Source organism: Saccopteryx leptura, chromosome 3 (genome assembly GCF_036850995.1).
Source record: "Saccopteryx leptura isolate mSacLep1 chromosome 3, mSacLep1_pri_phased_curated, whole genome shotgun sequence".
NCBI lineage: Eukaryota > Metazoa > Chordata > Mammalia > Chiroptera > Emballonuridae > Saccopteryx > Saccopteryx leptura.
The window spans coordinates 289,832,472-289,850,250 of NC_089505.1; the positions used below are offsets into that span (position 1 = coordinate 289,832,472).

At 51.2% G+C, this 17,779-nt stretch overlaps 1 protein-coding gene across 11 annotated transcripts in view; it reads left to right on the top strand.

Moving 5' to 3' along the window:
- DNMT3A (DNA methyltransferase 3 alpha) overlaps nt 1–17,499 on the top strand; it is a 136,738-nt gene extending 119,239 nt beyond the window's left edge. For 10 of the 11 annotated variants that reach the window (XM_066378714.1, XM_066378718.1, XM_066378723.1 and 7 more), the window contains 11 exons: nt 699–778; nt 1,304–1,416; nt 1,550–1,733; nt 1,954–2,038; nt 3,871–4,016; nt 5,237–5,327; nt 5,474–5,658; nt 7,308–7,393; nt 9,437–9,506; nt 10,277–10,395; nt 11,104–17,499. In XM_066378714.1, the coding sequence (XP_066234811.1) occupies nt 699–778; nt 1,304–1,416; nt 1,550–1,733; nt 1,954–2,038; nt 3,871–4,016; nt 5,237–5,327; nt 5,474–5,658; nt 7,308–7,393; nt 9,437–9,506; nt 10,277–10,395; nt 11,104–11,245 (1,301 nt within the window). In that variant the 3' untranslated portion in view covers nt 11,246–17,499. The remainder of the gene's footprint in view (nt 1–698; nt 779–1,303; nt 1,417–1,549; nt 1,734–1,953; nt 2,039–3,870; nt 4,017–5,236; nt 5,328–5,473; nt 5,659–7,307; nt 7,394–9,436; nt 9,507–10,276; nt 10,396–11,103) is intronic. The other variant, XM_066378724.1, reaches the window with a different exon arrangement.
- Nucleotides 17,500–17,779: the final 280 nt, after the last annotated feature.

The following is a 17,779-nucleotide window of genomic DNA, read 5'->3' on the forward strand; positions in this document are numbered from 1 at the left end:
AAGTCTGTGCCGCTGGGACGGGTAGGTGGGCTGACTCCTAATGCCATGCCTGGTGCAGAGGCATAGCTACTGGAAAGGTTAGAATGACATGGGACATTAGTACTCAGTGACGGTCTGTCCTGCATGTCCCACCACTCCCAGCCTGCCTCACACACACATATGTCTTCTGGTGCCATAATCTTACCGTCCTATCAGTGGCATCAGCTGGTCATTATGGTTTCAGAGACTCCAGTGGGTCATAGAGCGGGCCCCTCTGGGATTTGCTTGAATTTGTCTGAAGCTGACCTTTAGCCTCTCGTCTCTCATCACCTTGTCTCATCCAGTGGCCATTAGCATCCCACGTCTGTCTCCCTTGGCCTACTGGTGGTGTGTCCAGCTCAGGGCCCTCAGGCCTGGGAAAGATGGGGTCAGGAACCCAGGACTTAAGGACTGCCTAAGGACTATCTCCAGTAACCCAGGGGCAGGGTTGCTGTCCCTATATGATGCCACGGCTGGGGGTGGCTCTGATGCCTTGAGAGGTGATTGAGTTCTGAGATGGGCCACAGTGCCTCCCTGTTTCATAGGGCATTTCCCAGACTTTCTGCCTTGCATTTTTGGCTGCTGCCCCAGCACAGCCCTTTTCTGGAGCTTTCTGGAGCTGGCTTTGGTCCGAGGTGGGGCCCTGCAGTGTTGCTCACTCTGCTTTCTCTGCTTTACAGACATTTGCATCTCTTGTGGGAGCCTCAATGTCACCCTGGAACACCCTCTCTTCATTGGAGGAATGTGCCAAAACTGCAAGGTAGGGTTGGCTTGTAGGGGCAGAGCTGGGGCAGCTTGACGGTGACCTGAGGTTAGCTGCAGAAGCGGAAAGTCCTGATCAAACACCTCTGGACTTCAGGTGTTTGACTTGATATTGTTTTTTCTGCTGAAAGAGTTTCCCCCTCTAAAGCCCATTCTAGTCCAAAATGTGAACTCACAACGTCAGTCACTAGTGTGAAGTGGGAGACAGGCTGGCTGACAGGTGGGCTGATGTGTTCCTGAGGCCCACAGGAAAGTCCAGGGCTGCAGCACAGGGCAAAGGGTGTAACTTACTCCCTGGCCTTCTCTCAGGCCTCTTTGGGGTTCACTGCTGGGGTCGGGAGACCTGCTGTCCCCTTCCCTGGTGTGTGGTTCAGGCTGGACCCTGGGTGGACGAGTGGTGGGATCACATCTCTAAGCTGAGTCAGGGTTCCAAGGTGAGAGCCCCAAGGCTGGCTTCCAAGCTGCCTTCACCCCCTCTGCCCGGGGTCCTGCCCAGGGCGCTGACCCTCCACCTGCTCTCTAGAACTGCTTCTTGGAGTGTGCGTACCAGTACGATGACGACGGCTATCAGTCCTACTGTACCATCTGCTGTGGGGGTCGTGAGGTGCTCATGTGCGGGAACAACAACTGCTGCAGGTGAGGGTCCCCCGACTTGGCTTTCCCTTCTTGGCCGGTACTAGGGCTCCTGCCACGTGCTCCACCCAGCCATGCTTCATCTGGGACTAGCCCGGGGCTGAGCGTCCTGTGGCTACACTGGGCTTCCTTCCAGGTGCTTTTGCGTGGAGTGTGTGGACCTCTTGGTGGGGCCCGGGGCTGCCCAGGCGGCCATTAAGGAAGACCCTTGGAACTGCTACATGTGTGGGCACAAGGGCACCTACGGGCTGCTGCGGCGGCGGGACGACTGGCCCTCTCGGCTGCAGATGTTCTTCGCCAACAACCACGACCAGGAGTTTGTGAGTGCTGGGCCCGGGCCTTCTCTCGGGCTCTTTGCACCCCTCCCCGCTGGTGCGGGAGGGCAGGCCTGCGTCCACAGCGACGGCGCTCTGGCTGGTCGTGGGCTGGGCTGCGCGGGGGAGGCCCAGCACGCTCACAGTTGGCTGGGAGGGCAGCCCTGCGTGCGGGGCTGGAGATCACGCCTGGCTGCTCACCCGGCCTGCTGTGCTCACTGCCTAGGACCCTCCGAAGGTTTACCCACCTGTCCCAGCTGAGAAGAGGAAGCCCATCCGGGTGCTGTCTCTATTTGATGGAATTGCTACAGGTGAGAGCAGCACAGGCCCCGAGAGGCACTGCATTCTCGCCCTGGGACTGGGTGGGTTTAACTGGCAAACAAAACGGTCGTGAGCATCATAGCTGTTCCAGCATCACCCTAAAGGGGAGACACTGCACTCCGTGAAAAGTAAAATAAGTGGTAAACCAGCATGTCCAGTGGGCCCTTTTCTTAATGGGGGGAGCTTCCCAGCAGATGACAGAGCAATTGTGAGAGATGTTGACAGGTTTCATTTACAAAGCTTCAAAGGACAGACGAGTAACCAAAACAACAACATGGGCAATTTTGTTATGCTTTGATTTTTAAGTCCTAGTGAAAAACAAATTATAAACGAGAGCAAAGAATTTTTAAATTGCCCATAATCCTGTAATTAGTGTTTAGTGTATGTCATTTTAGATTTTTTTGTGTGTGCATGTACATATGTGTGTGGTTATATATTTGTACACACATAGATAAAAGCATAGTAAAATGTGTAATGTTATAACTTGCCTTTTCATTTATGATATAATAACTACTTTTGCATATCAATCAGTATAGAAGAACTACGTTTATTATTAATAAGTGCTGCATAGGATTTAATTGAGTGAAAGGACCATAATTATTTAATCCTTTATTGGGTTGCTTGCTATTTTTTTCACTGTTGTGAGCAGTGCTGTGACAAGTCTCCTTACACCTATGTCATTATGTACGTAAGCCATTATCTTGTAGGGGATGCCGAGTTACCCTGTAGGGTGCTGTTTTTTTCTGTGTGGTTCCTGACCTTGCCAGAAAGCCCTTGGGAGGTGATACGTTATCTATCCCCCTGGCTGTCCCCTGGCTGGTGGTTCTCAGCCCTTCAGAAAGGAGTAGCTCTTCTCAGAACTTGCCTTCATGTGACCAGAGGGAGATGGGCAGTCTGAGTTCAGGGACCTCAGCCAAAGGGCCAGCGTGGGGATGGCATCCCAGGCCAGAAGTTTGTCCTCTGTTTGCAGCTCAGTGCTGATGTTCTATAAACCTAGAGAGGTCAATTCACAACTTTGGTTTCCTGGGCTGGAGCCTGGAGGCCTTCTTAAACCACACTGCCCATCAAGAGGCTGTGAAAGCCCCCTGGTGGTGGTGGGGGGTCTGTTGGGAGCATTGGAAATGGTGCCACAGTGGCCTCTTTTTTCCCTGAAGCTCTCGGGGTCTAATCTAATGGTTTCCTTGCCTCAATTCCACAAGCGTTTGTGTCAGGATCATGGTGAGGAGGTGAGTCTAGTTAGCTGAGGACAGAACGTGAATGAGACGGCCTACTTTGTCTTGAAGACCATTTTAACCCGAGAGAAAGGCTGAGATTAGGAATGCACACTGCTCTATGAAGTGGAGAGGGACACAATGCTGGGGGCTTACAGAGAGGGGGAGGTGGTCCCGGGGTGGCATGGGATGGGGTAGAGCAGGCGGCGTTTATGTTGAGTCTTAAAGGTTGGGTAGAATTGTAGCAGGACGTGATATTTTGGGGAAAGAAGTGGTAAGGAAGGACCAGTGTCTGCAAGATGGAGAAATAACAGAGAAGAGGCCACCCCAGAGCCAGCTGCTGCTCTCCCTGGATCCTGAGACCACCTCCTGACCTGTCAGTCTTTCCTGGCCTTGACCACCTTTAATATAGACCAATCTAGACATGCAACAAGTCTCAATATCCTTGTCGTTGATATTCCAGTTGGTCCAGAAGGGTTTAAGGCAGCATACTGGGCAGGGTAGGGCTGAGGCCTGTCACTGACCCATGTGTCTGGCTGGCCAGAGGGCTTCCCTGCAAAGACCAGGGTGCCGGAGGCGACCCAGTGACTGTTTTCTGCTGCTTGGTGCAGGGCTTCTGGTGCTGAAAGACTTGGGCATTCAGGTGGATCGCTACATCGCCTCAGAGGTGTGCGAGGACTCCATCACTGTGGGCATGGTGCGGCATCAGGGGAAGATCATGTACGTCGGGGACGTCCGCAGCGTCACGCAAAAGCATGTATGTCAGTGCTGTGGGACCTGTCCGCCTTCTCTATGTCTCGCATTCAGCTCCTGGGGACAGCACCGACCCCCTTTCATTTTGTTCATTTACTCTTTTCCTTTCCCATTTCCCCAGCCTCTCTTCCTCCTCCTCTTCCATGTTCCTTCTTCTTTTTTTTTTTTTTTTGTATTTTTTCTGAAGCTGGAAACGGGGAGAGACAGTCAGACAGACCCGCATGCGCCTGACCGGGATCCACCTGGCACGCCCACCAGGGGGCGATGCTCTGCCCCTCCGGGGCGTCGCTCTGTTGCGACCAGGGCCACTCTAGCACCTGGGGCAGAGGCCAAGGAGCCATCCCCAGCGCCCGGGCCATCTTTGCTCCAATAGAGCCTCGCTGCGGGAGGGGAAGAGAGAGACAGAGAGGAAGGAGAGGGGGGAGGGTGGAGAAGCAGATGGGCGCTTCTCCTGTGTGCCCTGGCCGGGAACGAACCCGGGACTTCTGCATGCCAGGCCGATGCTCTACCACTGAGCCAACCAGCCAGGGCCCCATGTTCCTTCTTATTTCAAGGGTGATGGCAGAGGGAGAATGGAGTTGGGGAAGCTGACCTTTTGGGGCTCGGGCTGCTCCTAGCAGGTTTCAGGGCCTTTTTTAATTGAGCACTTAGGATTCTGGCAAGGTGGCTGTCCTAAAACTTCCAGTGACTGCTGTATCAGCCTCCGTTTCTCAGCTCTCTGGCGGGGTCTTGACTCTTGACCAAGTGGTCCATGGCCCTTCCAGTTAATCCATGTCTGCTGCTGAAACCACAGGCCCTCAGGAATCCTGAAGGGCATCTGAAGTGCAGATGGCCCAGATGCTGCCCAAGGTGTGCAGAGCACAGAGTACTGCACATCAGCTGTGCGGCTGGGACGGCCTTCTCACTGCGTGGCTGTTGTTTGTTCCGCTGCCAGGAACACGCCGGTTTCCCTGCTGGTCTCAGAGTATCAAGTCCAGTTTCTTCCCTTTTTCTGCAGGAAACTGAGCCCAGGGCCTCGGCGACTGACCCGTGGCTGCACAGTGTGTGTGTATGCATGTATGTAGCATGTGTGTATGAATGTGTATATGTAGTGAGTGTCCAAAGCAGCCAGGTCTCCTGCCCATGTCAAAGTACTTTTTTTGCCAAATTCACAGATAATTTCTCTCTTCCTTTCACCTCTGTCCTTGAACATCAGGCTCATCACATGACCTTTCTCTTCCCCAGATCCAGGAGTGGGGACCGTTCGATCTGGTGATTGGGGGCAGTCCGTGCAATGATCTTTCCATCGTCAACCCTGCCCGCAAGGGACTCTACGGTAGGTACTATGCTCACCCTGCCACCTTCTTGGCTGGTGCTTCTGCATGTAGGTTTCCTTTGATATTTCTGCCCTGGGTGGCTACTCCCAATGACCCTGCCCTCCCCTGCCCTTCCCATGCCCGGGCCATACCACTGTCTCTGCAGACAGCCCAGCTGATGGCTTTCTCTTCCGCCTCTCAGAGGGCACTGGCCGGCTCTTCTTTGAGTTCTACCGCCTCCTGCATGACGCGCGGCCCAAGGAGGGAGATGACCGCCCCTTCTTCTGGCTCTTTGAGAATGTGGTGGCCATGGGCGTTAGTGACAAGAGGGACATCTCGCGATTTCTTGAGGTATAGCCAGCACCCTTGGTTTGGCCAGCTCACCAGTGGCTTCTACTTGGACCGCTGCTTTATCCCTGTTTCATCTGCGTTGTGGAGCTGGGGACTGGGACTTGTGCTTTATATGGAGCCCGTTTGGGAGGCTCGGGACTCCCCAGTTAGACAGGGAGAAAGCACTGTTAGAGGCCCACCCTGAAGGGACTCATGGTCTCGCTCTAAGAGGAGGTGGGCCTCACTGCTGTTGGGGGGGTGATGCCATACTCCTGGGGCTGGGGTTCTCTGCGCTATTTCATGGGAGAACCTAGGAGATGCCAAAATCAATGGCTCGTCCTTGTTCCTTGGCACCTGTGACAGATGCTTCATGCTACCTGGGAAGAAAACACAACTATCTCATAATCTGGATCCCAACTGCCTCTGAGCCAGGTTTGAGCTGTGCATCGAGTATTTGTGCGGCCAGAGGTATGCTCGGGACAAGCAGTCTGGGAGCTCAATCCATGTTCCCACGTCTTTTTTTTTTTTTTAGAGACAAAGTCAGAGGAGATAGGGACAGACGGACAGGAATGGAGAGAGATGAGAAGCATCATCAGTTTTTTGTTGCGACACCGTAGTTGTTCATTGATTGCTTTTTCATATGTGCCTTGACCATGGGCCTTCAGCAGACCGAGTAACCCCTTGCTCGAGCCAGCAACCTTGGGTCCAAGCTGGTGAGCTTTATTCAAACCAGATGAGCCTGCACTCAAGCTGGCGACCTTGGGGTCTCGAACCTGGGTCCTCCGCATCCCAGTCTGACGCTCTGTCCACTGCGCCACCGCCTGGTCAGGCCATGCTCCAAAGTCTTAGGATCAAGGATCAGTCACACCGCAGGCAGTCCTTCTGACTAGACGTGCGAATAGGTGTCTGTTCAGCTCATAATCTGGATATGTACTGGACATGTGCACACTTGTTGGAATTTTCGTTCTCAAAGCCCCTGGGTGAATAGAGCTGTGTGGTTCATTATGGTAGCCATTAGCCACATGTGGTATTTAAATAAACATTAAAATTCCTCAGTTGGCCCTGGCTGGTGGATCAATGGATAGAGTGTTGGCCCAGTGTAAAAGTCCCAGGTTCGATTCCCAGTCATGGCATACAGGAGAAGCAGCCATCTCCCCCTTTTCTCCCTCTTCCCCTCCTGTAGCCAGTGGTTCAATTGCTTCGAGCATGGCCCTAGGCACTGAGGATGGTTCCATTGGAGTACATCAGCCTCAGGCACTGAAAATAGCTCAGTACTCGAGCATTGGCCCCAGATGGGGTTGCCTTGTATATCCTGGTTGGGGCACGTGTGGTAATCTGCCTCACCATCTTCCCTCTTACCTAAAAAAATTTTTCTCAGTCACACTAGCCTCATTTCAGGTACTGAATAGCCACCTGCAACTGGTGGGTTAATGGCTACTATGGTGAGAAGTACACATAACATTTCCATCGTCGTAGAGTGTTGTAGTGGGAGCATATGCAATGTGGTGAGGTTTAATTCTGGCTTTTCCCAGAGGCTTCAGGCTGCCCTGGTGCCTGGTCTCCTTAAGAAGTCAGAGCTGTGAGGCTTCAGCGCTCTGAACTAGCAGAGTGTCCTGGCACTATGTGATATTCCTCTCTTGCTCATCTTTAATTTCTCTCCTGTTTTATAGTCCAACCCTGTGATGATCGATGCCAAAGAAGTGTCTGCTGCGCACAGGGCCCGTTACTTCTGGGGGAACCTTCCTGGTATGAACAGGTTGGTAAGCGCTCCTGGGCCTGGGGCGGCTGCGGGTTGGAGTCTGCAGGTGGGACGGCCCAGGGTGGGGGTCCCCACGTGACTCTCTCGGGCCAGCTGCCCCCACTGACCAGCTTGCTGCTCTGCCATGTTCTTCTTTGTTTTCTTCTTGAAGAAAGGGAGTCAGGGTATAGAAGATATTTGTCTGAGAAACTAACAACTAGTGGTCGAAAATAGGACCTTTAAAAGCGTACTCTTTACATAAACATGAATCAAGGTACTGCCGAGTTATATAATTATATAGTTGGTTCTCCTGCATTGGTGATGTATTTAGAGCCAGCTGGTCCTTAGGCTCTGGGGGACAGTCACAGAGGATGGCATTGGGGATGTGGCAGGGGTGCCCGCGCTCGAACTGAATACAGGTGTAAAGTCCTGCTTTACTTTCCACATTTGGCTTCAGGTCTTTTGTTGGAAGGATGCTCTTTATTTAGGTTACACTGATAGAGATTTTAATATCCAGGAATGAAGAAAATTTCATTTCTTCAGTGCAATAATTACATTCTATAAAGGGCTTATGAGGAGAGAGGAATTTTGGTTGAAAATGGGCAATTCACATAAGCAGAGTGAGGTCCACCCACTTTAGGCACCTATTATGAAGGGAAATATTTTCCAGAGTGTTTTGAGTATGGATTTTAAATCTCTTTGGTAATACTTGTAAATTGGAAACATCATTTAATCTGGCCTCAGTTATCTAATCTTCCTTTCTGCTGTTAGCATGAAGTTGTGGAAACCTCTCAGTCTCCCACCCATTGAGCGAAGCTGCCGTCTTTTTGTGAGGGCTTATTGATGGGAAGGAGATGGGTCAGCGGGCAGCTGACCTGTAAACTCTCAGTGTCCCCCTAAAATTTTCAAGATGGGTGTGTACATTGGAAAAAATGGGCTGGCTTATATAGTTATAGAGTCCAGAACAAACCTTGGTCCTAGGGGAGTTATTCCCACCTGCTTCTAGATTGTAGAACTGAGTTTCCAGGAGGAACGGGGTACTAGGTGGGGCCAAGTAGAGTTGTGTGTGTGTGTTTGTGCATGTATGCACATTAAACAGGAGTCTGGAGGAACAAGTGGACTGTGGGCCCCTGTGGTTCCCACACTGAAATGGTGGACCTCTATATGAAACCTTCATTAAGTATTTCTAAATGTCAGAAAAGGCCCATGCCGAAGGTGATGTTCAGTAATCTGGTCTGCCTTCTGGGAAGTGATATCTTCAGTGCCACAGAATTTGTCCTCAGGGGACTATGCAGAATTTCTTTTTTTTTAATGTACATCTACAGTATACAGTTCGATGAATTCATCTAATGTACACACCCATATAACTGTCACTGTAGTCAAGATTCACAACATTCTGTTACCCCCCAAAGCTTGCTTTTTAAAACTCAGTTAAAATAAGTGATATAAAAATATTTGTTTTCCCACTTCTGGACAATGCCATCTGCTTATTTGTAGTTTGAGACTGCCTTTGAACGTACCTTTAAAAGTTAATGCTTGGCCTGACCAGACAGTGGCGCAGTGGTTAGAGCATCGGACTGGGATGCGGAGGACCCAGGTTCGAGACCCCGAGGCTGCCAGCTTGAGCGCGGGCTCATCTGGTTTGAGCAAAGCTCATCAGCTTGGACCCAAGGTTGCTGGCTCGAGCAAGGGGTTACTCTGAAGGCCCACGGTCAAGGCAGCACATATGAGAAAGCAATCAATGAACAACTAAGGTGTTGCAATGCGCAACGAAAAACTAATGATTGATGCTTCTCATCTCTCTCCGTTCCTGTCTGTCTATTCCTCTCTCTGACTCTGTCTCTGTAGGAAAAAAAAAAGTTAATGCTTGGTGGACTTGTCCACTGGTGGCTGCAGTGTGTGTGCACATATTCTGGGGGAACTTGAGGGCTTACAGCATGCGTGGAAGCCAGGATCCTCTTTTGCTTACCTGTGTGATTCAGGTGGCTCCTGGTTCAGAGCTGCTGGGCGTGTCCCTGTTCTTCTGGCTTCTGTCGTCACCTTCTCTTTTCTGACTCCTAGGCCGTTGGCATCCACTGTGAATGATAAGCTGGAGCTGCAGGAGTGTCTGGAGCATGGCAGAATAGCCAAGGTTAGCCCCAGTGTCAGCACCCTCTGCTGGCAGGTGGGAAGAAGGGCAGAGGGCAGAGAGGTAGAACAGCCACCAGGGCTGTGTCCTGCCTGTCCTCTAGGGCTTTGGGTGCAGCTGGTGTGGGGGATGTGATTTAGGAGGTGATATGGGGTCATTGACACGGTTGGCCTGAGGGGAGGATCCAGAGGAAGGTGTGGAGGGCGGGGAGAGAGATCCGAAGTCCTTGCTGGCCGTCAGCTCCTTGTTGAGCATCGTTGGCTGTCTGTCCCGTGGGAGGCAGACCCTGAGAAACCTTTGCCAAGGGCCCTAGATCTGCTAGGGCTTTTACATTTTTTGGCCAGGACCTCTCGCCCAAGCCTCCAGAGCAGAGATTGTCCTGTGACGTAGACGCTGCACTTCTCTCTGGAGAAATTTCCCTGAGCGAGGGCACCAGGCATCAGGTCCTGTGAGAGCAGGTGCCCGCGTTTGCTTGTCTTCAAGCCTGACTCATTTGGCATCTTTTTGTCTGCAAGTCACTGCCCTTGTGAAAGAAGCAATTCTTAGGAAGGACAGTGGCTATATCTTAAGTCCTTGGTCTAAGATGGCTGGGTGACCTCAGAGTATGAAGAAGAGCAAGGTGGTGGGGTCTGCAGAGGCTCATGACTGGGTCCTTCCGGTCCCAATGGACCAGGCCTTGTCAGGGTTTGACACCAGCCCCTGGTGGCCCCTGGCACCTGTGGTAGGTGCGTGCCTAGCACATGAGTGCTTACTCCTCTTTCCTCATCTTCTAGTTCAGCAAAGTGAGGACCATTACTACTAGGTCAAACTCCATAAAGCAGGGCAAAGACCAGCATTTCCCCGTCTTCATGAATGAGAAAGAGGACATCCTGTGGTGCACTGAAATGGAAAGGTACCCGAGGAGTGGGCTGGTGTCCTGGGGCAGTGTGGTGTGTCCTGATGGCTGGCCCTACGAGAGGGATCTTGGTCTCCCCGGACAGGCTAGTGTCTCCAAGATGCCATGTGCACAGTGGGTTTTCTCAGGCATTTCCCGGCATGGCAGCTTTCTGGGGATGGTCTCATAATGAGAGGCATCTAGGGAGCAGCCCCCAATGCCCTGGCCCCCAGAGGTTCTGCTGAACTCAAAGGAAACATGGCAGCTTCGGGAACTTTCTTACCTCATGCTGCTCCTTTTAAGTACTTTGCAAACCGGGACAGCACAGGACCAGCTGAACCTTCCAGACTGGCTCCCTGATTTCGTGCAAACCGGACTCCTGGGCTAGATGACCTCCTCATTCTCAGTGTGACAGTGATTTATTAGCCCCTTTGTAGGGTCCTCCCTGTCTTGTGGGGATGGTATTAGGGGTGTACACTTATTACTTACAGACCTCAGATACCCACTGTAGCTCTTCAGTCTCAGGTCCAGCCTGTCCTGAAGGTGTTTCTCACATATGCTCTCTGCTTCTGCTTTGGGAACTCTGTGGGCCATGATTATCTTACTTACCTTCAAATCCACAGAAAGTAGCAGGGTGCCCGAGTCTCCAATTGGTTCCAAAGGACCAACGATTCCGCAGAATCCCACACAGCCCGCTGACCCCGCCCTCTCTGCCTTTCTCCCCAGGGTGTTTGGCTTCCCTGTCCACTATACTGACGTCTCCAACATGAGCCGCCTGGCGAGGCAGAGACTGCTGGGCCGGTCGTGGAGCGTGCCGGTGATCCGCCACCTCTTCGCTCCGCTGAAGGAATATTTTGCTTGTGTGTAAGGGACTGAGGGCAAACTGAGGTAGTGACACAAAGTTAAACAAACAAAAAAACACAAAACACAACAAAACACCAAGAACATGAGGATGGAGAGAAGTATCAGCACCCAGAAGAGAAAAAGGAATTTAAAAACAACCACAGAGGCGGAAATGTCGGAGGGCTTTGCCTTGCAAAAAGGGTTGGACATCATCTCCTGAATTTTAATGTTAATCTTGTCCTATTTAAAAACAAAACCAAGTTCCCTCTCCCCTCCCACCCCCTCCCCTTTTTTTTGGTCAAACCTTTTGTTTTCTACTCTTTTCAGAGGGGTTTTCTGTTTGTTTGGGTTTTTATTTCTTGCTGTGACTGAAACAAGAGGGTTTATTGCAGCAAAAATCAATAACAAAAAATATAACAATACCTTGCAGAAGAAAGATAAGCGAGAAGGAAAAAAGGAAATTCTATAGAAATCTATATATTGGAATTGGATTTTTTTTTTTTTTACTATATATCTTTTTTGTTGTCTCTAGCCTGATCAGATAGGAGCACAAGCAGGGGACAGAAACTAGAGAGACACTCAGAGGCAGCGCTCCCTCCCAGCCACTGAGCTGTCTTGCCAGCACCATTCCTGGTCATGCAAAACAGAACCCAACTAGCAGCAGGGAGACGAGAACACCACACAAGACCCTTTTATACAGTATTTCAGGTGCCTACCACACAGGAAACCTTGAAGAAAATCAGTTTCTAGAAGCCGCTGTTACCTCTTGTTTACAGTTTATATATATATGATAGATATGAGCTATATATATAAAAGGTACTGTTAACTACTGTACAACCTGACTTCATAATGGTGCTTTCAAACAGCGAGATGAGTAAAAACATCAGCTTCCACGTTGCCTTATGTGCAAAGGGTTTTAACCAAGGATGGAGAGAGGGAGACAGCTTGCAGGTGAATCATCATCAAGGGGGTCCCCCCCTTGGTGTTAAACGAGGTGAAGGAGAAATTGGGAACTGCGTTTTCCTGCTTCTCCCTGCCAAAAGGGGGGTGAGATGAGGTGGTTGGGACCGTGGACAGCTGAGAGCGGGATTCATCCAGGATCACGCAATAACCTTTTGATCATTTATTTTTTCAAAGAGGAGACTCCCTCAGCAAGATGGCAGGATAAGGGAGTCTTCCTCCCAAGTTTCCCACATTAGCCGATTTGAGGGCTCCTCGTGGTGGGATCAGAAATAATCCAGAGTGTGGGAAAGTTGACAGTTAAAAACCCCACCTGGAGCAAATAAAAAAACATACAAAACGTACTGGTGCTTTCCTGTCTAAAGTCGCCTTTTGTGTGTTCTTTTATGAGGCCCCACCATCCACCCTCTGTGCATAAGGTGGCTTCCGGTCCTGGAATGTGATGTTTTTGGTCATCTCCAAAGGCTGCAGTTTTATACTGGGAGGCTGATGACACCTTTTGTTATCATTATTCTTATGGTTCTGGTTATAATTATGTTTGTTTTCAGATTTTTTGTTAAGAACACAAAAAAACCCAACCCCCACCCCTTTAGATTTCAAACCAAGGTGCGGGGAGCAGGGTGCTTCTGTTAGTGGTGGCCCTGGTGCCCTGGTCCCCACCCCTCGGGCCAGGTGGGCCACCAGGTGCAGTGACAGCTGGGTGGCCCGGAGTCCCCGAGGCCAGCCTTCCGGTGCGTCCCTCTTCTCTTCTACTTCCCTTCCTCGAGTCGTGTGCGTCAGGGCTGGAGGGAGGACCGGCCGTCTCTCTCCTTGTGTGTGTGATTGGAGTGGTGTGTATTTCTTTTCTAGTGCTTGGTCTGATGATAGCTGTGCTCTTACCTCGAGTCAGCAGCACCTGGAGCCCCCAAGTGCGTGACACTTGGTTCCACTTCCTACCGAGGCAAGCAGCCTGGCGTTGGCGGTAGGCGGGGACGGCACTGGCGGCTCCAGGGTGAGGGCCCAATGGGCAGATGCTTGCCTGGACAGATGGGGTGTAGATATGTGGCATATAGAGATATATATTTTATAATGGGAGGGGGGATGGCACCTCCTGGGACCGGCAGGGCTGGGAGGTGTGCTGGTCAAGCACATAGTCCCAAGTTCGCATCCCTAGAAACATAGGGCCTATGGTGATAGGCGCTATATAAATACATAGATAGGGTCATGTATAAGAAATATTATGTGGTGGGGCGCGGGGGAAGGGGGCTCAGGATCCTGAGCCCTGAGTCCCACTGCAGACAGAGCCCCACACCAATCAATCAATCCCACATGCATACACAGGAACATTTCTATCCCAATGCATAACGAGTGCACTCACACAGCCAGGGAGCACCCCGCACGACTCTCCCCGGATTCAGGACTTTGTGGAGTCGGCCCTGCAGCTCTTTACCTCTGTTGCCCTGATTGCAGGTAGACTGTCAATCCCAGAAGTTGCTAGGTGCTGAAGGCAGGAAGAGGAGGAGGTTTTATTTAGCAGGTGCTCTCCTCTAGCAGGTAGCGTTCTCTCTCTTTTGCCCCTGGTGATGTCAAAAGATTCTTCTGTTAGCAACTGTGATACTGACCTGCAACTCTAGGCACCAGTAAAGTCAGCCCTCAACTCCCCCTACCTATTCTCCCCCCACCAAAATATAATTGACATCCAGGTCTATCTTGGCCAAGGGGCTTCCATTGCAAAAAAAAAAAAAAAAAAGAAATGGGACAGTGAACTTTATGTTTTGAATAAAACAAATTCGTAATTGGTGACAAAATTAAACCAAGGCTTTGAATCCCTTGCTCATTGCTCAGGAGTAAGCTCGCAGCCGATAGCGTCTCCTGTTCCTCTTAGGGGCTCAGTTCCAGACCCCAGTCTGCTCATTTTCTTGTCAGATTGGCTTTGAAGGGCACACCCAGTTCTTCCTGCCAGCTCTGTGACAGAGTGGCAGGTGGTGATGGTGGGCTCTCAGGGAGCTGGAGTGGCCAGGAGCGGGGGATGCCTTTGCCCCTCCCTCTCGAGTCCCTGTACCTGACTGGTGCTCACCCCGTCCCCTTGCGCTCCCGCTGGCTCCATCTCCCTGGCCTGGGTCCACCAGCACCCCTCCAGGAGGGCTGTGGGGAGGAGGGCTGTCTCAGGCAGTCCAAGGTGCTCCCTCCCCCACGGGCCAGCGCTAAGGTCTTCCCAGCCCGCAGGGTCAGGACAGTCTGGGCCTTCCTCGGCAAACACGTTCGGCATTTCAGGCTCTCCTAGGCCTTTGTCCACTGCTTAAGTGAAGGACTTTGCCTTTCCCATTGGCCATGCTCTACCCAAGGGGTGATGTGGAGAAGCAGCTTGGTAGCCAAGGATGTGGCAAGCCTGAGGATGCGCGTGGGCCAGCGACCATGCTCAGAAGGTTCGCTGGGATGCATAAGAGGGCTTGTTCCTCCCAGCCCAACAGCCTCACCAGGCCCCAGGGTGGGCCAGGTGCCCCTTGCAGGAATGAGAGTTAAGAAACCAGCTTTTCTCCCGGCCAACCTGCGGGGCCAATCCCACAAGAGAACTTGGTGGGTACAAGGGACCTTGGGCTCGTGCCCACTGGGCCATGCCTAGATGCTCTTAATTCACTTCCAACCATAGGGAGCCTTCTAGGGACAGGGCCCAGCTGCCTTCTAAAGGGGACCTGTGTTCCAACAGGCAGGGCTATTTGAAGATTAAGGTGGGAACCATTCCACTTGCTGTGGATGAGGGTGGAGGGGGTGGAGCAGGAAAACCACAAAGCCTGGGGGAAAATTCTGGTGTGTGTTCCCAGTGGGATTTTCTTTCTAAAGAGCAGGCCCATTTACCCCTGAAAACAAAGGCTTCTGGAGACAGGGTAATGCCTCCCTTACTTACTGTAGGTGCCAAGTGGAGGGTGGTGTCAAAGAGGTCTGGGGGCGGTAACCTAGGGCTGGTGCCAGGGTCACAGCCCTCGGTCGCCTGCCTGAGGAGGAAGCTAGTTTCCAGTAGGTCGCTGCTGAGCCCCATGGGCCTCATGGTGGCTGGTGCTAACCCCCTTTCCGGTGGAACCTACCGGAAAACAGTAAGCTAGGGGAGCAGCAGATGAGGAATTGCAATGGGCAGATGACATCAGTTTGTTACCATCCATTTTTCTCTTAGACCCCCAGAACCTTTTTGCTCTGGCCATCCAGTTAGCTAACTTGGCAGAAGAGCATCCAGGGCTCGTAGCCTTGGAGATGGGCCTGGTGGAGGTGCCTGTGTGAGTTCGGTGCATTGCTACAGTGCAGATTGGGACGGCAGACCCAGTGAGAAGGGAGACTTGGACTTTGAACTAGTCTGATGAGGGCTGGCTCTTCCTTCGCTCTGCCCACTCCCTCGGCTCGTCAGGCAGTTGTGGGGAAGCCTGGGTGGGAGTGAACTGCCATCGCCGGCACAGGAAGGACTCTCACGGGCAAGGGAGGGAAACCAGCCGAGACATCTGGGAAATACTGGACGGGGAAACTTGTCCCAGGAGTTTTCATATCTTTGGTAATAAAGAATATGTAAAGTGGATCCTGGAGGTGGTTTTGAATTCCTGTCGCTGCCCTGCTTAGTGCCGAGTTGTTGTACTGGACTCTCTCAGAGGTGCCATTTTGAGGAAACTGGCAGGAGCCCCCTTGAGCTGGGGGTTTGGCCGTGGAGCAGCACTGAGATGTGAAGAGGACAGGCTGTTTCCTTTGTCAGGGGGCAGCAGAGCCAGGCCCTGGTTTGCTCCAAGAGCTGAGGAATCTCAATTTGTTGTCTGACGTCTAGTCTGGTTGCTCCCAGTGCTTGTGATCAGAGGTGACGCGGAGCTGCCCCGCCCTCCGGCAGGAAGCAGCTGGCGCCGGTCCCCCTCCGCAGGATGGGCAGGGTGTTACAGGACCGGCCTGAGCTAGCGGGCCCTCCTGGCCGCTTCCTGCTGAGGCGGGGGTCACGACCGTTGTTAGATCTGGAAAGAAAGAGAATAGATAAGGATGGTCTCCCCTGTTCTAGCAGAAGCTCTTGAGTCTTTACATTTTGGTGAAGGGAGGCTGGGGTCTTTGGGAGTGGGGCAGCCTGCCCTGCACCTGTGTGTTGCAGAGACCCAGCTGAGGTGGCCTTTCGGGACCTCTTGCTCATCGCTGACTCTAGGCAATGGAGTTTGGAGGAGGGACACACAGCAAGTCAAAAGCAATAAGGACAAAGATAGAAGGTCTCATTTCTAGTCAGGACTGGCTAAATTGCCTGAAAGGAGGCCCAAGGACTCCTGTAACTGGAAAACTACCCCCGTGGGCTCCCCCAGGGGCGCAGGAGGGCGGCTTTCTCGGCTTTCTCAACCCCGTCTGGTGGCCTCCAGCCCGACCCTGAGGACATGAGCAGGGATCACAAGCCTCTCCATAGTCCCATTTCACTTTCCAGACCGATTTGGCTGCATAGCCCTAGAATTCAACAAATAACAAAAAATGCCGAAATTCCTTAGAATACGCAGAGGGAGGAGGTGACTCAACAAGGTGCTAAAAACATTTTATTAAAAATATATATTGTTAAATTAAGTCTGCTGTCTGGACAATGACTGTTTGTTTTGTTTTCTTGTAGTGGAGTTTAAAAGAGACTATTATTTTACTCTGATATATTATTATTAAAAAGGCATTTTAACTTTGTACTTGAAAACTAAATGAGCGATTTCATGTGTTTTAGCTGAGGCATTGAAGTAGCGGGTGCTTACTTATTTGTGGGAAATCATGTATCCATACTGAAGAATAAACTCCGTAGCTGATTTGGTAATAACTCTTACTGTTACAGACGATTTCGCTTTGACCCCGTTGGCAGAGCACTTCCACTCCACATTCCACGCAGCTAAATGCAGGACGTCCCCCAGACCTCCCCACCCCTCTCCTCCCCAGCCCCCCTTCTTCCCTTTCTCTTCAGTTCCTCTTTTTTCCTTTATTACTTTTTCCTGGTTCCAGCATCCTTTCATCACTGTATTTTTTTTTAGGGTTGCTTCTCTATTTATTGACAATAATAATGTACATTTCACAGTCTGGTTCTGGGACATCCAGGGAGGGCGGGTGCAGGGTGCCCCACGCAGGTCCCCAGCCCTGTCCCCCGGTGTTCTGTTGTATCTCTGTGTAAGTGATGCTCGTGACATAGCTGTTATGAAATAATTAAAGAGGTCAATGCGTACAGCCGATGTAGAAAGTCTGTCAGTTCCGCCTTCATCACATTTTTTTGTGCCCAGAAGAATATAATAAAGCTCCTTTCTAATGTACTTGTGCTGGAGAACACTTGAATAAATGGACTGTTTTTGTGCAAAAAGAAAAACGGAAAAAGCACCGTAATAATGTCCTTTTGTCTTGCGTCTCCTCTCTCCTGACATGACTCCCAAGCCTTCTCCAGAGGGGCTGATACTAGCATCCAGTCCAGACCATGCAGATCCTCCCTTTAAAACATCACCTGCCTGAGCTAAAATAAAAGGCATATATATATATATATATATATATATATATATATATATATATATATATATATAGAAACATCCAACGAGAAAATGCCATGCAGCCATTGAATAGGGGCTGTGAACTGAGTGGGGAGGAAAAGGGACAGGTTGGT